The sequence below is a fragment of the Pristiophorus japonicus genome, chromosome 15 (assembly GCF_044704955.1).
Source record: "Pristiophorus japonicus isolate sPriJap1 chromosome 15, sPriJap1.hap1, whole genome shotgun sequence".
Taxonomy (NCBI): Eukaryota; Metazoa; Chordata; class Chondrichthyes; family Pristiophoridae; genus Pristiophorus; species Pristiophorus japonicus.
The window spans coordinates 44,631,711-44,656,199 of NC_091991.1; the positions used below are offsets into that span (position 1 = coordinate 44,631,711).

General features: G+C 44.6%; 1 protein-coding gene across 1 annotated transcript in view; it reads left to right on the forward strand.

The window, feature by feature from the left end:
- The window catches only part of LOC139280730 (dedicator of cytokinesis protein 4-like), a 511,619-nt gene that overhangs the window by 122,277 nt on the left and 364,853 nt on the right, over positions 1 to 24,489 (forward strand). The window contains exons 5-6 of the mRNA XM_070900388.1: positions 6,814 to 6,910; positions 11,141 to 11,289. Coding sequence (XP_070756489.1) covers positions 6,814 to 6,910; positions 11,141 to 11,289 — 246 coding nt within the window. The remainder of the gene's footprint in view (positions 1 to 6,813; positions 6,911 to 11,140; positions 11,290 to 24,489) is intronic.

The window sequence follows — 24,489 nt, forward strand, 5'->3', positions numbered from 1 at the left end:
ATCGGTCCAAGCAGCTTTTGATATCATCTGTTGACCCTTTATTTTGGATACTTGCTACCCACTCACTAAAGAAAGCATGTAACTAAAAGCCGCATTGGCTACATGATCCCAGATTTGTTCCTGGATTGTGTTGAGCGTTAAAACCCAAGTATAAATAAATAAACAACAATTGACCTTAATCCTCCAACCGCCTATATTATTTCTGGGGATGAGAGAGAACGCAATTAGATCTGATGTTGTTTCCAGGACAAAACTTGAATGTTTATGGTAGGCTGGTTCGAGCAGCATTTAGTTTTAACTGCATATCGAAGAATGTTGAAATTCCGTTCCTCCGGGGTTATCTTATTTCTCAAAGGTTGATAAATTTTAGCTGGGCTGCGTGGTATGTTCTTTACGACATCACAAACACAGAGTACAAAATGACTCTTAACACAGGAACTTGGGGCCAAAATTCAGGGTCTCGGTAAGACCGGTTACTGCCCGTTTGCAGTGGTCATGCGGCGGAATCCCGTGGCCGCCGCTTTGTGGTCAACTGGCTGCCCTGACCCAAATTCAGGTCGGAGATTTTTCGGCCTGTCCCCACCTCCATCCTGCTGCTGCTGACCGCTGCACGCACCACCGCTATCCCACCTGCAGAATACACCGACCCAAATTCACCTGAAAAAACCATTGCCCCGCTGCATGGTGCCCCTGACAGCTTTCTCTGTTGGTGCACCTTCTGCTGACTGTGTGCGGCCCGGCAGCACGGCGGCCCTTCAAGGGGAGGGCCCACTGCCGCGGCCGCTGTGTCTTTATTTTTGACAGCCGACTTCCCGATCAACCGGCAAAATAGTGCCCCCGAGATCAGCTGGGCCACCAATGGGCAGCCTGGCACCCGCTCTTGGGTGCCAGGCCACTGGCCTGGCCAAAACCCGCCCAGTGGCTGAAGATTAAAAAAACGCTGGATTCTCTCCCCTTTAATGGACGGGAGCGAGCGTGGTGATGCACACACGCTGTGACGTCACCACTGCTCCCCGCCACTGAGTGACAGTGGCGGAGTCCCAATCCCACCCCAACTTCTGCCCCTCAGCCTGCCTTACTGCCTCACTTCCGTCCTCTATGATCAACTTCATGTCCAACTTGAAAAAAAAATAGCAAAGTCACGAAAATCGACAGAGGCCGCCTCAACGATCTCGGCGGGAAAAACTTCAAGAAAAAGTGGTACTGTACTTGTACTGAGACTATCTGATGAATCAGAAACAATCGAATCATTCCAACTTTCAACTCCTTCCACATCTGTAGGTAAAATCTGATCAACGTGAACAAATCTAACCTGTCCATGATCAAACAGCTTGACCAAATTTGTGCGAGGACCACATATCTTCACCACTCTTCCTGGTAACCACTTCACTCATCATCTAATTTAATTTCACCCACTTCTTTCTCTTACTCTACCTCTATCATGATTCTCTTTGTCTTAATTGTTTCTCTTCTACTGACTGTGCCAAGTTTGATTTTTAACAACGAGAACCTGGTTCGTGGCTGTCACTTGAGAAACAACTCTGCTGGTGTTCTGCCAGTAGTTGTATGAGGAGTATTATGATAAGTAATCAGAAAATTAGCCAATTTGTGCTGCCGTTTCTTTGGATTTGGATCTAACATTTGCTTGATGGCATGTTTTGCAATTTGTGGTTGGTACGGTGGAACCTTGATCTGTTTCACACCATTTTTGCTCGTGAACTGTGCAAATTCTTCTGAATAAAATTGCGGCCCATTATCAGACTCAATTTCTTCTGGGAGGCCATATGAAGAAAATAATCTTTGCAAAATGGTCTAGTGTTTTACTTGTTATTTTCCACATCGGAAGCACCTCTACCCACTTCGAATGGCTCTCAATCACAATGAACAGCTGTTCTTCTCGCTCAGCAAAATCTATATGTAACCTTTGCCACACCCTGTGGGAGGCCATTTCCATGGCTGTAATGGTACTGATGGTGGTTTCTTGCTTACCAATTGACATGTTGTACACTGACTGATGATGCACTCTGTATCTTTAGATCTGGCCACCATAAGTAACTACGTGCAAAATTCTTGGTCAAGCACATTCCCAGGTGTTGGCCATGAAGATCTCCTAATAGCTTGGACCTGAATTTATTTGCGATAACCACTCTTGAACCCCACGTGATACAATCTTTATCGACTGATAATTCATTCCGATGAATGACGTATGGATGAATATCTTTCTCTGTTACCTGGTTTAGCCAGCCATTTGTGATGTAATCATTCACCTTTGACATAACTGGTCGAGCAATCAAACGTGACCCAATCTCTTCAACTGTGACTGGCAAATCATCAATGTGTGCTTTTCTCTATTGGGTGTAACTTGTGATGGGAATGGCAATCTCGACACAGCATCAGCATTACTGTGATCAGCTGATCGTCTGTACTCAATGTCATATGTATATGCTGACAGAATCAAAGCCCATCTCTGCATTCGGGCTACAGCTGAGGTTGGAACTGAGGACTTTGGATGGAGGATTGCTGTCAGGGGGTTATGGTCTGTAACAATGGTAGACTTATGACCATACAAGTATTTCTGGGACTTCTTGACCCCCAAAATTAATGCCGAAGCTTCCCTTTCGATTTGCGCATAATTACGCTCACGATCACTGAGTGCGTGAAGCAAGAGCAATTGGTATCTCCTCCCCACTATGTAGTACATGAGAGGTCACTACCCCAACTCCATACAGAGGCATCACATGCTAGCGTGATCTCCTTAGATACGTCATAGTGAACTAACATGGTGCTCTCTACAAACTGGCTTTTACTCCTGGAATGCTGCATCACATTCTTCTCACCACTTCCACTGGACCTGTTTTTTTCAACAGCTCATTCATTGGCTGTAACACTATCGACAAATTTGGAAGGAACTTCCCATAATAGTTAAAAGGACCCAAAAATGATCGAAGTTCAGTGACATTCTTGGGAGTGGGTGCATTTCTAATTGCATCCAGCTTTCCCTTGGTTGGATGTAAACCATCTTTGCCTACTCTGTGCCCTAAGTACTCCACTAAGTTTTGAAATAATTCACATTTGTGAGCAGTCATTCGGACTCTGTGCTTCTCTAGCCATTTGAGCACTTTCATTCAAAACGTTATTATGGATTGGCCTGTTTGGTGCTGAAATGAGTATGTCATCTAAATAACATACTTACCCCTTCAATGCCTTGCAAAATCTGGTTCACCACCCCTTGGAATATGGTTGGGGCGGATAGATACTCCAAATGGTAGCCTATTAAACTGATATCGGCCTAGATGAGGATTTATAGTCAAGCATGACTTGGATTCCTCAGCTAGTTCAAGTTGTAAGTTAGCATTTGTGAGATCTAACTTTGAGAAGATCTGACCAACTGTCAGTGTTGTAAACAAATCTTCTACATTTGTCAATGTATTGGGGAGATTACCCTCTAGAACCTGATTTATGGTTACTTTATAATCACCACACAACCTTACCTTCCCATCGGACTTGGGTACAACAACAATGGGTGTAGCCCCCAAATCTATCTTGGAGATAATGTTCTCAGTCTCTAGTCTTTTGAGTTCTTCTTCAACTTTCAAATCGAGTGAGTATGGTACAGCACGTGGCTTGCAGTAAACTGGCCGAGCATCCTTCTGTACCCTGACACTTGCCTTGAAGCCTTGGATCGGACTGCCTGTTTCACAGAACACCTTCGGATACTTCTTGAAGACATCATCCTTCGATGCAAATCTCATTTCAACACACAAAATTTCATTGTAATCCAGCTTCAGTGATCCCAACCAATTTCAACCTCGCAAGGCAGGCTTGTCTCCTGCCACTACGAAGAAAGGCAAGCTCTGAAATCGATCCTTGTATTTCACCGGTATGGTTATACGTCCTACTATGGGAATATTCTCTCCCGAGAAACCTCTCTGCTCTATCTTGGATTTCTCCAATGGAATATAATGATTCCGGTATTACGCTCTCGGATGCGCCAGTTCCTGCAACGCCTACTTGGATGATGATACTTCGCGAATTGCTGTGAGATACCTTTGTGCTCCTGATGACTTGTATCTCCAAAACCTCCTCGTCCTGTTGCTTTTCTTCCATGCTATTGTAGTCTCTGGGTATTTCTACTTATAGCCTTGAAAGTCGGTTTACTCTTCAGTTGACATGCCTTTGCAAGATGCCCGGTTTTCCTGCAGAAGAAACACTCTGCCTTCACATATGGACAACTTTGACCAATGTGTTATGAGACACCGATAGCACGACTTCAATGTATTTTTATCATGGCCAGTTGCTGAGGCCTTGGGGCCCAACTGCCTTTTTCTTTTAATCTGCTGACGATTCACCTCGGTTGTCTGATGACCCGAAATGGTTCGAAATTCTCTGGAGTATTGATTGGCCATATCCATTGACATTAGCTGTCGGACAAGCTAAATCAAAAGTTAAGTTAGGGGATGTCAACAACTTCCTTCTGATCGCTTCATTTTTCATCCCACAAACAAAGCGGTCACTCAATGCTCGGTCCTGAAAGTTTCCGAAATGAGAGTGAATGGAGGGGGAGGGAGATGGTGAGGGCAGGGGGGAGGCATGAGGTAGTGCTGGCACCCCTCCCAACCCAGAAAGCTCCCAGCTGTATGCTACCTCCCTCCCTTAGCCAAAAGGATGAAAACAAATTTACTTGTTTAAAAAAAATCTTACGGGTTCTGCGCCATATCCCACGCTTGTTCATCTGGTGGGCTCCATATCTACCAGTTGGCAGACTGGCACACCTGTTTTCATTTGGCGTACCGGCCCTCGATGTTCTACCAGGCTGGGCACAAGAAAACACCAGCTCAAAAGTGCCCTCCCCCAGCCATGCCCCACCACCTCTGTTCTCGTTTGGGGTGGGTGGAGATTCTGCTCTGAACAAGACCCCACAAAACCTGTTTGGAAAACCTGGCTTCAGTCCCAGTCCTGTCACCACACCACTGCCTGTCCAACACTGCAAGTGTGTCTGAAGAGCTGCTGATTGGTTCTATGGTCTCTGTGTATATATTGATGTGTAAACTTGAATGAAAATACGTTTTTAAATGTAAAAGTCAAATGACTTGGGTGTCTGCTGAGGGACCAGTAAGTAGTTCACAGAACCTCTGTTGGAGATGCTGTGTATGTTTGTACAATGAGTGTGTAAAGTCAAAAGATATTGAGCAAAATTGTTAGGTTGCTGATACATAAACTACTCAAAATTGGAGGAAAAAGATCTGCAAATATAATTCGAGCCTATTTAGAGTCCTTACCATAGAGAAAGAATAGAATTAAGAATTTGTGCTTTATATATGACGAGATCTTTTTCTACTGTACATTCCTGAATGGGTAGATTGCAATTACTGCATGGAAATTTCACTTGGTGCAATTATGTTTTGAAAAATTTCTGAGGGATATACTCCTGTTTTGCCAGCAACAGAGTATATCGAGTATACATCTTTCATTGCTCAAGTCTTTCAGGAAATTGTTAAATATACAGATATATGGGGCCCAAGTTTCCACATGATTCGCGCCTGATTTTTAGGAGCAACTGGTGGAGAACGGACTATTTTAGAAATCGCAATTCTCCACATTTTTTTTCTGCAGTTCTAGTCAGGTAGAACAGTTCTAGTTTAGAACAGAATTTTTTCTTCAAAAGGGGGCGTGTCCGGCCACTGACGCCTGATTTGAAAGTTTCCACAGTGAAAATGTACTCCAAACTAAAGTAGAATGGAGCCAATGAAGATTTTTGTATAACTGAAAAAACCTGTTCTACACATTAAAAAATCAGGCGCAGGTTACAAATTAGGCGTCCAGAACGAGGTGGGGGGAAGGGAACTCATTAAATTCGACAATAAATCCTTATTTATACTTCTACAAATATTATACAAATAAATCCAACCTGAATAAACATTTATAAGCCAAGAAAAGATTAAATAAACCATCTTCCTACCTGTGTGAAAGTGCTTCAGCCAGGGAGAATTCTGCAGCCGTTCGTGCTGCTGAGGGGGGGTGGGGGGAGAAAGCCGTTCGTGTCGCTGAGAGAGAGCGCGGGGGGGGGGGCGGAGCGGGTCTCGGGTCGGGGCGGGGGGGGGCGGGTCTCGGGGCGGGGGGGGGCGGGGGAGTGGGTGTAGGGGGGGGAGCGGGTGTCGGGTCTGGTCGGCGGGGGGGGGAGAGGGTGTCGGGTCGGGTCTGGTCGGGGGTGGGGGGGGAGCGGTTGTCGGGGGCGGGGGGGGAGCAGGAGCTGGCCGTGGGAGGAGCCTGATTCACGCAGCCTCAGTGAGGCCATTCAGCCAGGGCTAGGGGCTGCGTGCTTCGGGCCCCTCCCACACAGTTTGGTGCCTGGAGCTACTGCACTTGCGTGCCGACTGTAGCACGCATGTGCAGAGGTCCCGGCACTGAAAACAGTGCCGGGACCTGGCTCCACCCCCCCCACAGCTCGTGCTGGCTGCGCCGAGGGCCAGAGGACCTGTAAGTAGGTGGAGAATACCGAGGATTTTTTTAGGCGCGAAAAACGGCCGCTCAGCTCGGAGGGGCGCCCGTTTTTTTTCTTGTGGAAACTTGGGCCCATGGAGTGCTGAGAAATCACTCATAAGGCTTTATGAACTATAAAATCATATGGGTGGAATTGTTTCGGTCAATACAGACATTTTTCACCCTGGAAGTTTACAAGGTAGAATTTTAAATTATTCTCTTGTGTCGGACTGAAATGCATAATTTCAAAATGCAATGGCCCAGTATTTTCATGAAATACTGCAAATGTGAGTGTGTCAGCTCATGGATGATGTATTCTTTTTACAACCACAGGCAATTTGAAACAATCATTCCAACAGAAGACACTGTCATCACAGAAATGACAGGAACTTTACGAGAATGGGGGATTATGTGGAAACAGCTTTATGTGGTAATAATTTTCTTTGATTTAAAAAAAAAAAAAATCCAAATCTCAGTATATGTTGAAATATACTTTAATGAATCAAATACCCTCCTCCAATGCTGTAATTTTCCATGACGTCTTGAAACCAGAACAGCAGAATTTTGTGATCTCTGTATTAATGGATTAATAATTGCAGTAGCTCAAACAGTTGAAAGCTATAACCTGTGGGACAATAGGAATTTTACTGGAATTCTGTCGTTGTTTTCACATAGAAACAATCTGGTTGAATGAACAATACATCCAGAAGCCTTGTTCATGTTAAAAATAGATTGGACCTAATGAATCATCACACGTTCATATTCCTCGCACACATGAACATTTTTGACACTTGCATACTGTTTCAACAACCAGGCAAGACACCTGTGTTAAGTCTGACAGCTGCAGCAGCAATGGTGTGCGCTTAATATCAAATCTTTTTTCAACTGCTGGTGGCTAGTAGATTGGAAATATAAATGGTTCCATTTACATTAATGAGTTTAAAATTTCTATTTTTCTGATTGACATACTTTTCAGACTCCCATTTAACTGGCTGTTCTGGTTTTTGTTTTTACTTTCATGACATAAAACTTGGAGAAGTCTATTTGATTAAAAATATTTTGCAGGGTACAGAAATCCTTCTGATGGTAATCTTGTGTGACGTTTTTCACATCTGAATCTTAATAATTAAGTTGGTACTAGTTATTATCAGAAGAGCTGTCTGAATTATTTCAGACACAAAAGACTGTATGTCTTTGTACATCTCAGTTGACAGGAAGTTCAGGGTCTCAACAATAAAACCCTCACATTTCCTGTTCAGCTCTGTGGTTGTTTGAAATGTTTTAGTACAGTATATTGAGAGGGAAATGCTGTATAATTCACTGTCAGAGTATTGAACACAATCGTAATCACAATCGTTGCCTGCACTATAGCAGTTATAAAACAATAACCAAAGCTGTTTGTGTGTCAACTGCAATCTGCCCACACTTTTAGGGGTGGTATAGCTCTGGAAGCATACTTTACTGGGAGCAGGGCCATTCCCTAACTGATTTTGAGGTGTAGGTTTATCTTCCACTAAAGCCAAAATGCAACTATGGCATGTTATCTCATGACCTATTCACGGTTATAACAATTAAACTCACTCCAGTGAAGTAGCAGGGCTTCTGTAATAATCAGCTGAAATGGGAAGTATCAATTCCAGGAATAAGACTGATGAATAATATGATCCTCTGATGTGATTCGATCCTTCACACAGTGTTACCGGTGTAAATCTTGCACTGTTCTCTTAAAGGAGGCCATTAATTCTATATCTTTTCTCATTAGGCCCAGATACACAGAGCAAGGGTTTTGTTTTTATCATGATTGTTTCTTGTGCTAATACCAAGAGCAATGGGAAGAGGATGGTTTAAAAGATCACATGTAACTAAACTAAAAGTGGAAGTTAATAAGATTATCACTGTCATTTAAATCAGTTTCCAGTGCCCTTACACATTCACTGGTGCTTATATGCATTTTGAATTAAAAAAAAAATACAAAGTGACGCCCCAAATGTTGGAAGATGAATGCACGCATGGCATTTTCACGTAAGGAGAGGGGAAGATATGAAAAGGTCAACCTGGGTCACCCGTGGATCATCTAGCAACCAGTTATAAAGCAGCATTTAGCTAAAGCCTGGAAATAGGTCACTGGCCTTTTGGTCAGGAGATGGTGCTTGGTTTGGGGACAGTAGAAACTGAAAGTGCAGGATGGGAGGGGAATTATATTTAAAAAATGGATGGGAAGCTAAACAAAGATAAGAATTCCATTGTCATCAATTCCTGTACTGTGTTAATTGTGATTTTCCTGGTCCTCGCCCTCTTAATGATGCAGAAGAAAATTGTATTGTTGCCACTAATGAGGGGATTGAAATGCACTACATAGTTTCAGTTACTAAATTGAATAAAGACATAGAGGCAGGGCATTAATACTGTCCAGCAGCAATATACCTGAGATAGAAGTTGTTCCAGGCTCTCCGATCATTTCTAAATTAGATGTACATGGTGAACCTAAAAAGATCCAAAATGCATATTGCCGATACTTGTATTGATTCAGATCCAGTATTTATACAGCTACTGTGAATTGGGACTTCCTCTGAATCTGGCTGATGCGATAAAAGAGAATCCTACTGGAAGAGTGCTTTTAAAAACAAAATTTATTCCCCAGCTCGTTCCTTGAATAAAAAGTCATGTAAAATTTTCTGAAACCGCGCCTACCTGGTAAGAAGAATCCTCATTTAAATCCATGCCCCACATCCCCATGGAAACATGGCATTTCAGGTCAGGAGGACTCTAGAGAAATGCTCAGCTACCATCTGCCACAGGCTCAGTTAGTGAGTATTTCAGTTGATCAAAAAGGATTGACATCATTTTCATTTAAGGATGCTGATCCAAAGCTGCCAGTCATTTTCTCGTTCAGTTTCAGCCAAATGTGCAGCTGAAATAGTGTTATTACCTGGTCCAGTGGAAAACTGCAGAAGATTGTGGCAAAAATTCTGGGGATTTTCTTTCATTTGTGGGCTATTATGACTCTGTATTGGCGCCCTCAGTTGTTAAATCAGATTGATTTGTTAAATTATTTTATTGAAGGTTAAATTGTTTATTATTATCCCCTTCCCTCCTCCAGTTCATTCCAAAGCTCTGCTCTTTTTCCTTCTCGCAGTTCACGGCAGAACTCTTCTTCCTCCTATCCCTCCTCCGAGTTCACAAGGCCAGTCTTCCTCAATTCACCTCTCATCACAGTTCCCAACTCGCACCTCATGCTGCTGCTGATCTGGGGCATTTATAAACGTTGCTGTTTATAGTGTTGTAAGATCAGAAATTCCCACCCACAGTGTAGCACAGTTTGATGCCTTGGATTAGCATCAGATAGGAGCCAGGAGCAATGATGTGGGTTGAATCCAGAAACCAAGCATGTTGTTTTTTTGCAGGGTGGCAACGTATTTAGAGACTACAGAATAGAAACATGTCATGATCTTTGAGTGACCTTGATTATAACCCCAAAAATACTGAGTGAATTACTTTTCAGTATATTCCTGCAGCATGAGAAATCTGCACCCGCAACACCTTTTACTTTCCAGCAAGATCCTTAGCCATACATAATATTTGTTAGAATTCGAAAAAGTTCCTCCATTGTAAATGGTAGAAAGTAACATCAGTGAAGGAAATTTGAAATGGAAAATCGGAACACCCATAGCAAAATTTGAGTTGGAAAACTAAACTAGTTGCAACAGTAGAAAAGAACCAGATAATCCAGAAAAAAAAGAGAGCCAAAAATTTGAAAGTTTTTAACACAATCCCATGATTCAGATCAATGTGTATGAATTGCCAATTAGGCCAATTAGGCAATACCCAAAAACGGAAAATACAAGTCCAGATCTGAAGTGCTTTAGAATCGTGTTCTGACAAAACGGCTGCCACATTTGCTGACATTACAGTAACTACATGTGAAAAATCAATTCTTGCCTATGAAATGCTTGGGGTGTCCGGAGAATGAGCAAGGTGTCGGACAAGTTTAACTTCTATTTTTTTCATGCACTTTTGCTTTAATGTCCATTCATTGCATACCTGGGAATTTTTACCTAACACCCACCAATTATTGCCTCTCTCCAGACTTTCAAAAAACTGCTGGTCACTTAATTCATTAATTCCTCTCAGTGACTGGAAGCAACATTCCTAATTTCTACCTTTTCATTCACCCTCCAGTTTTGTTTTTTACAATCCCACTGAGGAGCTCACCTATCTTCCAGTTTTAATTCTGATGAAGCATCTATGTCTTTAGCTTAGGTTTATTTTAATTCTAAATGATATTCACAGTCAATGGAACTGAATCAGTCTGAGCATATAACGGGCGCCCGATCAATACCGCCCCATTTGAATTTCTAGACCCTGATTTATAATATGTGCATGTGCGTATGTATAATATATATATTATATATTTTTGTATGTGTGCATGATTGTACACTCGTGCTTGTCTCCTGATATTTTTAATGCTTTTTTTTTTAGATAATTCATACTTCCATCAACATTGTCTTCGTGTTTTTAGAAGGATTTATTTGGGGTTGACCTTGATGTGGGGCTGTGCTACATTCCTTGTGGTTTGTGGTTATTAATTTCTGAAAAGGGAATTTTATTTTCCTGAAACATACAAAGTATTTTTTATCTTCTTCCTCTCATCCTTTGACAGAAGAATGAAGGGGATTTGTTTCACCGGCTGTGGCACGTAATGAATGAGCTGCTTGATCTCCGAAGGCAGGTCCTGGTGGGGCATCTAACACATGACCGGATGAAAGATGTAAAACGGCACATTACAGCTCGCCTGGATTGGGGCAATGAGTAAGCATTCCCGAATAATAATCGTACTGTATGATATGCAGAGTTCGTTTTTATTTCACCTTTGATTTTCTACAGTATTTAAGTGAACAATTTGTAAGTACTTATTTCAAAAAAAAATGAAGATGCTAATTTGATGTTGTACAAAGAGCGATAAAGGAAAGCAGAATGACAGTTGCATGAAGTAATGGATAATCAAATATCCACCGATTTGTTTGTTTACTGCAATACAATGGAAAGTAACAAAATTATTAAAGGAACAAATTTGGAGGTGGGGGTGGAAATCTGCCTTGCCATAATTTTACATGGTCTGGAAAGGTATAGTAATGTAAGTACCCTATAGTAATTTTTTAAGTGTTGTGGATGGTCAGTTGTTTAGTATATTAAAGACCGGCATCGATAGATTTTTGGATACTCAAGAACTCTAGGGATATGGGGATAGTGTGGGAAGGTGGAGTTGTGGTCAAAAATCCACCATGTTCTTCTTGAATGGCGAAGAAGGGCCGAAGGGCCGAAAGGCCATCTCCTGCTCCTATTTCTTATGTTATGTTGTCAACTTTCAAACTGTGCACACAGTGTAAGGTCAGATACCTTTCTGATTTCTGTGAAGTGGAGGTGTTTTAAATTATTATAACAGTGGGCCTGAAAATCCACATTCGGAGGAGGTCACAAAGGAAGATGAAGAGGCCATTCAGTTCCTTGAGCCTGTTCAGCTATTCGATTAGATCATGGCAGATCAATCTCAGTCAAAATTTCAGTTGACCCAGCATTCACAGCCTTTCAGATTTTCACTGACATTTTGTGTGAAAAAATGCTTCCTGATTTCACTCCTAACTAGCCTAGCAAGTTCATCTTCAAGAATTGCAAAGCTTTAAATTAGAAATGATCCCTAGTGGGGGAAAAAAAAGGCATTGGAAATGTAAAGAATGCGTACATTAAATTCACGTGAACAGGATGTCTGAAGGGTGGGGAATTTTCTCAGTGTTTCTCCTGCTCCACCACTGTAACTGGTGGAAAACCTGTTTATGTGCATCAATGGAATATCTGCTGAGTTTCCACTTAAGGGGCCCAACATTGCCCAAACCGTTTTTTCGGTGTACTGACCTGAAACGCACCGACTTTGCCTGCTGGAAAGGGCGCCAGAAAAAAGGGGCCCCATCCTGGCCGCTCTTCGGAGTCCCCGGAGTCGTGGTGTGGAGACTGAAGTGGGCCGGGGGGCGGGGGGGCGGGGGGAGTGGAGCAAAAGGCCAGCGCAGAAAGCACTGCCGGCACCTGTGCACATGCTCAGTGAGAGCCAAGCGCATGCTCCTGCCCTCCCAGTGCGTCCTGCAGGCTCTGAGCAGGACCCGATGCTCGCAGCCCCTATCCCAGGCCGAAGGGACACCCGATCTCACCGCACCCTATCCCCGGCCCGAGTGGCCTCTCGCACCGGCCGGCCGGCCCGCTGAGTTCCCGGCAGGTAGGACTTTGCTTTTATTTTTTATTTAGTGGCTGTGCTTGTGTGGGTGTGTTTGAGACTTTTGATGGTGGGGTGGAGGAGAGTTTTTGGCGGGGGGAGAAGGAGGAGGAGGGTTTGCCGGCGGGGGGGGGGGGGGGCGGCGGCGGCGGCGAGGAGAGTTTTTTTTGCGGGGTGGGGAGGAGGAGAGTTTTGTGGGGGTGGGGAGGAGGAGAGTTTTGTGGGGGTGGAGAGGAGGAGAGTTTTGTGGGGGTGGGGAGGAGCAGGAGGGGGGGGGGAGGAGGAGGAGGAGGAGTGCGCATGGCAGGGCAGGGGAGGAGGAGGAGGAGAGTGTATTGAGGGGGTGGGGGAGAGAATGAGTGTCTCTGGCTATTCCGCCCCCCCCCCACTATCCCGTGTCATCGCGGCCAGCAGCTCGCATTTCTCCGGTAGGATTTACTTCATTTTTATTAGTATTTTAATTGTTTGAGTTTTTCCTTGCAATGTTTGGTGCTTGGTTGTTGAGGTCCTCTCCAGTTCCCTTCCTTCCCCTATCCCTGCCCTAATGTCTGCCGACTGTGCGCTGCATTTTCTTCACTGCCCGCAAAGTTTTTCAGAGCTGGCCACATACACTGACCTAAGTGGATTTGGAGTAAGTTTTAGCTGGCCAAAGTGGCATAAATGGCCAAAACTGGCGTAAGTGTCTGGGAACGACCCTTTTGGGGAAAAAAAACTGACCTAAAAAAATTCGTACCAAACTGACTTATTCTGGAGCAAATTTTTGGGGGAAAATGGCATTTGTTTTTAAACTTACGCCAGAAAAAACAACTTATTCCAAAAAAATTGATGCGAGGATTGGGCCCAATGTTTGGTGGCGGAGCGAAAGGAACCTTAAGGAAATTTTTGATGCGTGTTTCTGCTAAATCCTCCAACTTATTTGCTTGAAACATTTTTTTTCAAAGATTTGCCACAAGCAGATAGAATCACAGAATTGTTAAAGCACAGTAGGAGGCCATTCGGCCTATCGAGCCCGTGCAGGTCTCTTCAAGAGCACTTCAGCTAGTCTCACTTTCCCCGTAGCCCTGCAGTATTTTTTCCTTCGGGTACCTATCCAATTTCCTTTTGAAAGCCGCGATTGAATGTGCCTCCACCATCCTTTCAGACAGTGCATTCCAGATCATACCCACTCGCTGCGTGAAAAAGTTCTTCCTCATGTGGCCTTTGATTCTTCTGCCAATCACCTTAAATCTGTGTTCTCTGGTTCTTGGAACAGGTTCTCTCGATCTACTCTGTCTAGATCACGCATGATTTTAATCACCACGATCAAATCTGCTCTCAACCGTCTCTGCTCGAAGGAGAACAATCCCAGCTTCTCCTGTCTATCCATGTAACTGAATTCCCTCATTCCTGGAACTATTCTTGTAAATATTTTCTGCAACCTCTCTAAGGCCTTCACATCCTTCATATTGTGCGGAGCCCAGAATTGGACACAATACTCCAGTTGAGACCGAACCAGTGTTTTATAAAGGTTCATCATAACTTCCTTGCTTTTGTACTCTGTCTCTATTTATGAAGCCTAGAATCCTGTATGCCTTCTCAACCTGCCCTGCCACCTTCAATGATTATAGCTTCTGTGGTACATAAGAACATAAGAAATAAGAACAGGAGTAGACCATTTGGGCCCTCGAGCCTGCTCCACCATTCAATGAGATCATGGCTCATGACCATGCTTATACTCCACTAGCCTGCACTATCCCCATATCCCTTGATATTGAAAACTCTCTCGATTTGGGTAGCTATCCATCTGGAGAGTTGTATAACAATCGATGACCATTCTATGAAATGCTAGTTCTTTATAGTTGGCAGTGGAAGGAGTGTGATGTGGAAGGAGTGTGATGTGATTGCAAGGTGCTAGCCAGTCATTTTGAGTGCAGAAAATCAAGTGAGTGAGACAATAGCAGTAAATGCAGAAGACACTGTGGAATACCGTAAAAATTATTTTAACGGCAAAATCAGGAAAGAAAGATTTGGAGCCAGAGGTCGTGGTCCATATTGGTACTAATGACATAGGTAGAAAGAGGGATGAGGTCCCGCAGGCAGAGTTTAAGGAGCTAGGAGAGAGATTAAAAAGCAGGACCTCAAAGGTAGTAATCTCCGGATTACTCCCAGTGCCACGAGCTCGTGTTTTTGCGACTGGAAGGATGTTTCCAGTGGGGTTCCACAGGACTCAGTACTAGGTCCATTGCCTTTTGTGGTATACATCAATGATCTCGATTTGAATATTGTTATGTATGTAAACTTTACTAATGTGTAGGACTTGCCACCAGGGGGTGCACCTGTGGGAGACCCAAGAGTCATCTGCTCACCCTGGACAAGCAGGTATAAAAGGCAGTCTACCATGCTGCTTCCTCACTCTGGAGCTACATTAAAGACACCAAGGTCACAACAGTTTGAGCTCTCAGCACACAGTCTTGTGGAGTTATTCTGAACATAACAATTGGCGACGAGTAACCGATCACAAACTTTCACGCGGTTATAGCTGCCGTTGGTATTCTTGAGAGATTTGTTGAGGGTGATTGGGAAGCCTTTGTTGAGCGTCTTGACCAGTACTTCGTGGCCAACGAGCTGGATATGGAAGAGACCGTGGTCAAGCGCTGGGCGATTCTCCTCACCGTTTGTGGGTTCACGATATATGGCCTCATCAAAAATCTGCTAGCACTGACTAAACCAATGGACAAGACATATGCAGAGTTGTGCACACTGGGTCGGAAACGCCTCAAGCCGAAGAAGAGCATCTTAATAGTCAGGTATCACTTTTATACGCACCACCGCTCCGAGGGCCAGGACGTGGTGAGCTATGTCGCCGACCTAAGATGCCTTGCGGGACCGTGCGTATTTGCTGGATTTTTGGGGAAAATGTTGCAGGATGTTTTTGTGCTTGGAATCGGCCACGAGGTCATTCTTCAGAAATTGCTGTCTGCCGAATCCCTAGATCTGAGCAAGGCCATCACGATAGCCCAGGCTTTCATGTCCACGAACGATAACACTAAACCGATATCTTTGCAGCATCGAAGCTCACCGGCAAGTACTGTGCATAAAATAACGCCTTCAGCAGGCAGAACTGTACATGGCAGGGCCTACATGCCCGCAGAGGCCAGACCTCGGATGACTCCGACTCCGACTCCGCTGTGGGATGTGAATGTGAATCCATTAACATCATGTTGGCGCTGTGGGAGTAAACATCGAGCCCATCAATGTCGATTCAAGCACTACGTGTGCAAAGGCTGCGGAAAAATGGGGCACTTCCAGCGAATGTGCAGACGTGCTGTGATTCGCCACGTGGCAGAGTCTGCAGAAGATGACCGATCTGGCACGGATCACGCTGAACGAGTAAGGGAGGCAACTCAACCCAAGGCTGAAGAGGAAGTGTATGGGGTAGACGCCTTCACCACCAAAAGCCCTCCGATAATGTTAAAAGTCAAATTAAACGGTATTGCAGTTTCCATGGAACTGGACACGGGGGCGAGTCAGTCAATTATGAGCCAGAAGGCTTTTGAGAAGCTATGGGGTAACAAGGCACAAAGGCCAAAACCAAGCCCGATCTACACCAAGCTGCGCACTGACACCAAAGAGCTCATACCTTCACTGCCAATGACTGGTATCGTATGATGGAACTGTGTATGATATATCTCTGTGGATTGTACCAGGCGTTGGCCCAACGCTGTTCGGCAGAAGCTGGCTCGGAAAGATCCAATGGAACTGGGACGACATCACAGCACTGTCTTCGGTGGCTGACGCCTCATGCGCCCAAGTGCAAAACAAATTCCTGTCGTTGTTCGAGCCAGGCATCGGCAACTTCACAGGCACCGAAGTGCAGATCCATCTCGTCCCTGATGCACAACCTGTTCATCACAAGGCCAAGGCAGTTCCATACATGATGCGAGAGAAAGTCGAGATCGAGCTGGACAGACTTCAACGAGAGGGGATGATATCGTTCGTCGAGTTCAACGAGTCCAATTGTTCCGGTGTTGAAAAGCGATGGAGACGGTCAGAATCTGCGGGGACTACAAGGTAATGATCAACCAAGTCTCGTTACAGGACCAGTACCCACTACCCAAAGCGGGACGACCTGTTCGCAACGCTAGCAGGGGGGGAAAGTCGTTCACCATGCTGGATGTAACCTCTGCTTACATGAGACAGGAGCTGACTGAAACTTCGAAAAAATTGACGTGCATCAACAAACACAAAGGACTGTTCATATACCACAGATGCCCCTTTGGGATTCGCTCGGCTGCAGCCATCTTCCAAAGGAACATGGAAAGTCTGCTGAAATCGGTCCTGTGCACCGTGGTGTTTCAAGACTACATCCTGATCACCACCGAACATTTGCACAACCTGGAAGAGGTTCTGAAGCGACTGGACAGAATGGGACTCAGGCTGAAACGCTCCAAGTTTGTTTTCCTGGCACCAGAGGTCGAATCTCTGGGGAGAAAGATTGCGGCGGACGGCAGCAGACCCACAGACACCAAGACGGAGGCCATCAAGAATGCACCCAGACCACAGAATGTGATGGAGCTGCGTTCGTTCCTGGGACGGCTCAACTATTTTGGTAACTTTCTACTGGGGTTGAGCACTTTTCTGGAATCTTTGCATTTATTGCTACGCAAGGGTGACGACTGGGTTTGGGGTAAATCTCAAGAGACAGTCTTTAATAAGGCCAGAAACCTGCTATGTTCTAACAAGTTACTTGTATTGTATGACCCATGTAAATGTTTAGTATTAGCTTGTGATGCATCTTCGTATGGGGTCGGTTGTGTGTTACAGCAAGCCAATGTGTCCGGCAAACTGCAACCGTTTGCATATGCGTCCAGAAATTTATCTAAGGCTGAAAGAGCCGACAGTATGGTTGAGAAAGAAGCATTAGTATGCGTATACGGGGTTAAGAAAATGCACCAATACCTATTTGGACTCCGGTTCGAGCTCGAAATTGACCACAAACCACTCATTTTGCTGTTTTCAGAAAGCAAAGGTATTAACATCAATGCTTCGTCCCGCATCCAAAGATGGGCACTAACATTATCTGCATGTGACTATGTAATCTGCCACAGACCAGGCACTGAGAACTGTGCTGATGCCCTCAGTCGGCTACCATTGCCCACCACGGGATGGAAATGGCGCAACCCGCAGACTTGCTTCTTGTAATGGATGCTTTTGAGAGCGAAGGAGTCACCTGTCACGTCTCGCCAGATCAAAACCTGGACGAGCCAGGACCCTGTGCTATCACTAGTAAAAAGCTGTGTCCTTAATGGGAGCTGGTCGGCGGTTCCCGGGGAAATGCAAGCCGAAATTAAGCCGTTCCACCGATGCAAGGATGAAATGTCCATCCATTCGGATTGTCTCCTATGGGAGAATCGTGTAGTTTTGCCAAAAAAAGGCGGGGAAACGTTTATACGCGACCTTCACACTACCCACCCAGGCAGTGTCATGATGAAGGCTATCGCCAGATCGCACGTTTGCTGGCCCGGCATTGACTCGGAATTGGAGTCATGTGTACACCAATATAAAACTTGTTCACAGTTGAGCAATGCACCAAGGGAGGCCCCACACCTGAGTCTGTGGTCATGGCCCTCCAAACCTAGGTCCAGGGTCCACGTGGATTTTGCAGGCCCCTTTCTAGGAAAGATGTTGCTAGTAGCAGTGAACGCTTACTCTAAATGTATCGAACGTATAATAATGTCATCATGTCAGTCCACTGCCACTATTGAAAGCCTGTGGGCCATGTTCGCCACCCATAGTTTGCCTGCGTCTTTGTTAGTGACAATGGACCATGTTTCACCAGCTTGGAATTCAACGAGTTCATGACCTGCAATGGAATCAAGCATGTCAGGTCTGCCCCGTTGAAGCCCGCATCCAATGGTCAAGTAGAACGGGCAGTCCAATTTATCAAGCAGAGCTTGAAAATTGTGACGGACGGTTCCCTGCAGACCCGGTTATCTCGGATTCTGCTCAGCTACTGGACGTGACCCCACTCGCTTACCGGGGTTCCCCCTGCAGAATTGTTAATGAAGAGAGCACTCAAAACCAGGCTCTCCTTAGTCCACCCGGATCTCAATGATCATGTAGAAACCCAGCATCACCGGCACAACATGTACCATGATTGCACGGCTGTATCGCGTGACATTGAGGTTAATGACCCTGTGTTTATTCTTCATTACGGTCATGGTCCCAAATGGGTTGCTGGCACTGTTTTAGCCAAGGAGGGGAATAGAGTGTTTGTTGTCTAACTTTTGAATGGACAAACATGCAGAAAGCACTTGGATCAGACCAAACTGCGATTCACTGATCATTGATCCACCAACACACACCCAACCAGCAACCGACCTCGCGGTCAACCACGAGGATGACCCCACCATGCCCGACAGTCCGATCAGACCGGCCACACTGCAGTGCAGCAATGATCCGACCAACTCACACATGCCAGGACTTCAACTCAGGCGATCAACCCGGGATCGCCTCAACTTGGAAATGACTTGCATCTAAGACTTTCGGGGGGAGGAGGAGTGATGTTATGTATGTAAACTTTACTAATGTTTAAGACTTGCCACCGGGGGCGCACCTGTGGGAGACCCAAGGATCACCTGCTCACCCTGGGCAAGCAGGTATAAAAGGCAGAATCCCATGCTGCTTCCTCACTCTGGAGTTACATTAAAGGCACCAAGGTCACAACAGTTTGAGCTTACAGCACACAGTCTTGTGGAGTTATTCTGAACATAAAAAATATAGGGGGTATGATTAAGAAGTTTGCAGATGATACTAAAATGATAATGAAGAAGAAAGCTGTGGACTGCAGGAAGATATCAATCAACTGGTCAGATGAGCAGAACAGTGGCAAATGGAATTTAATCGGGAGGGCTAACAAGGAAAGGGAATACACTAAATGGTCGGCTACTGAGAAGTGTAGAGGAACCGAGGGACCTTGGAGTGCATGTTCACAGATCCCTGAAAGTAGCAGGCCAGGTCGATAAGGTGGTTAAGAAGGCATACAGAATGCTTGCCTTTATTAGCCGAGGCATAGAATACAAGAGCAGGGGGCTATGCTTGAACTGTATAGAACACTGGTTAGGCCACAGCTGGAGTACTGTGCAGTTCTGGTCACCGCATTACAGGAAGGACGTGATTGCACTGGAGAGGGTACAGAGGAGATTTATGAGGATGTTGCCGGGAGTGGAGAATCTAAGCTATGAGGACAGATTAGGCTGGGTTTGTTTTCATTGGAACAGAGGAGGCTGAGGGGAGACTTCATTGAGCTGTATAAAATTATGAGGGGCCTAGATATAGTGGATAGAAAGGACCTATTTCCCTTAGCAGAGGGGTCAACAACCAGGGGGCATAAATTAAAATAATTGGTAGAAGATTTAGAGGGGATTTGAGGGGAAATTTCTTCGCGCAGAGGGTTGTGGGGGTCTGGAACTCACTGCCTGAAAGGGTGGTAGAGGCAGAAACCCTCACCATGTTTAACAGGTACTTGGATGTGCACCTGAAGTGCCATAACCTGCAGGGTTATGGACCAAAAGCTCGAAAGTGGGATTAGGCTGGATAGTTTCTTGTTGGCCGGCATGGACACGATCGGGCCAAAATGGCCTCTTTCCGTGCTGTAAACCTCATTGATTCTATAAGACTTGGTGAGCCTATTTGCCAAATGTGTGCATTTAATTTTTAGCACGCACCCTGGAATATTCTTTCATTTCCCAGATACAGCTTCACCAATCAACATCTCGTTGTTTGTGCAATATCAGGCCCAAATTGCGTTTTCGCTTGTGTAACGTTTTATGTTAAGAACACAATAAAATTATAGGATGAAGCAGGACTCAAAGAAGATGCGCTATGAGGAAAGATCAGAAACTTAAGATGTACAGTCTAGAGAGATGATGAGAGGGTATTAGCATTAAGTTTTGAGTATTAAATGGCATTATTAAGTTGAATCTAGAATGTTACTTAAGGTCAGCTGAGCCAGTGGAATCAAGAGATAATTAATTTAATTCAGTGAAAAAATAAATTTAAGACATATCGTAGAAAAAAATCTTCACTTTGAAGCACATTAATGTTTGGAATGATGTACCATATCAGGTCGTTGACTCCAAAGGGTTCTGAGAGTTCAAATCAAGGTATGGTTGAATTGGGGCAATATCCTTAGTTGACTTCCCTATCCTTCGGAAACTGGGACCAATTGTAGCACCTCTTTTTTTTTTCTTAACTCTGGCTGTGCTTGATTAACCAAGGATTGGACATTAATACAAACAGTGTTCGTGCTGAGACATGGCTACACAAAAACCAAAACGTGGCACCATTTTGATCCATATGTTTGTGCGCTGAATCGACTGCAATATTATGGCTGTTAGCTGCTGTTGGACTCAAATAATTATTGTAAAGAAGCTTTCAAAGTTAGCTATGATATCCTGACTAAATATTTAAAATAAATAAAGATCCGTCAGTGAGATCTGTGCAGCCATTGTGTTGTCTTACTGGCAACAGCTGCACTGTGTTCTTTCAGTGGTTTAAACAGCAGTAGATGATTTATGGATAAATGAATGGAGCATTACTTTTCATTTTGAAGTGGAGATGTAGGTAGGATTGCACAATCTGTTTGCGGCACAGCTGTGTGTTTTGTCTGTGTGGTGTTGATCAGTCACTCGGTATCAGTAATTGTAATTCTTACTCTGTGATTCATGTCTATTGAGATTTTCAGCACAAGATGTAATACCCATTTCCTTTTTGGCACAGAGAGGCAGAATTCCGATCGCTCAAATGCCTTGGCAGCCACTTATCTTAACTGACATCAGCTTTATTATCACAAATGTTTTGTTACCAGTAGTTAACTATGATTGATGGTAGCTCCTTGATTTTGGACATTGCATGCTCAGGCAACATTTGCCTTCAACTTATTGTTCTTTGTGTTTTTTTGTTGTTGTGTAAATGCGAGGCTAACTCTAAGTACAGGAGTGACAAGTTCTGAAAGGCACATAAAAAGGGCTCAATTTTCCCCAATTATCTGCGCCGTTTTTTTGCCGTGCACCATCTTTTTTTGGAATAAATTCAAATCTCCAAGTTTCCCCAAAGTTTCAATACTAGCGTAATTCACTTAGGTAGGATTTTTTTAGGCTACGATTTTTTTTACATCATTGGGGGCGTAACCTGCCACTCGCGCCAATTCTGGCCATTTAAGCATGTTAGGCCAGCTCCGATTTACTCCAATTTTTCTTAGGACAGCGTATGTGACCACTCTGGAAAAACCTTCTGGGCAGTTAAAATCGGTGCAGGTAAGCGAATCAGCGCAGCAGGTACAGTTCCCTGGTCCGGACAGCAGCAGCAGAGAGGGAGGGCGAGGAGAGCTGGGGGGGGAATGCCTTTCGGCCAGGGTGAGGAGCACCACTCGGTACCGGGGTTGGGGGGTGACAGACTTTTGGCATCAACACTTTAATAATTTAATGCTGGTAAGCTGCTGCAAGGTGCTGGTGCAGGTTGCTGTGAGCTGGCCAGAATGTGTTGTATGTTTCACCTTCCAGCCTCAGCCTGCATTGTGTTCCTCGTTACCCTGGCAACTTGATCTTTAGCGCAGATCTTAGCTCCACCCCCAAAACTAAAGGACAAGCTAGGCGGTGCCAAAATCAACAATTCAAATGGGGAAAGTTGGATGATTTTTTTTTTGGTGTATGCTCAAAAAAAAAAACGGGTGTAACTCTTCAAGTACACCAAAAAATGGCTTTGGGGAAAATTGAGCCCAAGGTGACTCTCTCAAAGCTATTACTGACAATGTTTTGATTCTTGTTTTCAGCTTGTTGTAAAGCCAGACTGCTCTTTCTGCATTGGTAGTTCAAAGAAAACATTCTGAACTGTTTGCTGATTTTCTGCAATGCAAGATTCCTTCTGCACAGACTACCAGTTACAGCATTCATCCCACCACCAAATGCCAACCTCCATTCCAACCGCATTGCTCAGCATGCGTACTTTATTGGGCTTACCAATGCTGTCCTAGTTTTGCAGGGGGAAGAGGAGTTCCAGTGGAAGGAAGAAAGACAGTTATGCTGGCATTTTGGGTATCTGATACCCACTCTCAATTAGTTCAGGAATGATGTTCTCCACCCAGGCACTCGTACTTGGATATGTCTAATGATGCTTGCCTTCACTGTCTCCACTTCATACAATCATGGAAATTTACAGCTACAGAAAAAGAGCTATCCAGCCTAATCCCACTTTCCAGCTCTTGGCTTATAGCCTTGCAGGTTATGGCACTTCAAGTTTCAAATGCACCAAAGATTTCTGCTTCTCCCACTCTTTCAAGCAGTACGTTCCAGACCCCCACCACCCTATGGAGGAAAGAAATTCTCCTGAATTCGCCTGTAATCTTACTACCAATTACTTCAAGTGTATGCCCAGGTTATTGACCTCTCTGCTGTGGGAAATGGAAAATGATAGTCAGAGCCTCCGCTATTTACTCCTTCCAACAGTCTGCGATGCATTTCATCCAGGGCTGGCGATTAATTTCAAAGATGCTAAACCTCTTCATACTACTTCTCACTATGTTTATCCCATCTAATATTTCACATTCCTTCTCCTTAACTACAATGTCTGCATCGTCCCTCTCTTTTTTGAAGACCGCGCAAAGTATTCATTAAGAACCATATCCACGTCTTTTGCCTCCGCACACTAGTTTACCTTTATGGTCCCCAATTGGTTTTACTCTTTCTTCCGTTATCTTCTTGCCCTTCATGTATTTTGTTAAGTCCTGACTCTAATGTACTGACTTAGACGAGACACATGCTGAAGTCAAGGTCACTCAGGACCTGCACCTTTAATTCCAGCTCCCCAGTGCTGTACTTGCCTGAGACCTCCCTTTATATACCTCAGTGGAACAGGTATGGAGTGTCTCCTGCAAGTACACCCCTGGTGGTAAGGTATGCTTATTGTTACAGGTCATATCTAGTTAGTCATGTATAACATGGTAAGATACAGTTATATACTGTAATGTGAGATACATGACATCACCCTCCCCAAGGTTTTATTGCCTTTATAGATTCAGTCTCTCAGGTGGTCTGCGCTCTCGCGTGGAGCGACTTAGTTGTGGTTCAGTTGTTTGCCTTGGTGCCTGTTTTTCGTTCGATGTGATTGCTGGTATCTCGCCTGGGCTGTCTGTTGAGACTGCCCTTTCCTCGGGTTGTTCCACCTGTCTGTCCACCAGGTGTGGTGTGAGTTACACATTGTAGTCTGTCTCTGGTTCTTCAGTGTTATCAGTGAATCTACTTTTTACTTGGTCGACATGCCGCTGGCAGGTTTGGCCATTGTCCATTTGTACAACCAGTAGCCTGTTTCCCTCTTAGTCTGTTACTGTCCCTGTTAGCCATTTGGCATAGTTTAGCATAAACACTTTGTCCCCTATCTCATTCCACCTCCCCCTCGAATTTCAGTCATGGTACTCAGTTAGCTTTTGACGCTTCGTCTCAACAATTTCATGCATGTCTGGGAGGATTAACGAGAGCCTGGTCTTTAAGGTTTGTTTTATCAATAGTTACGCGGGGGGAACCCCAGTCAACGAATGCGGACGAGATTTGTATGCCAGCAGCAGTCGCGACAGGCGGCTCTGCAGCATGCCTTGTTTAATGATCTGCACTGCTCGCTCCGCCTGGCCATTGGAGGCCGGCTTGAAAGGTGCCGTCTTAACGTGATTTATACCGTGGTCAACTATAAAATCGTGAAATTCTGCGCTGATGAAG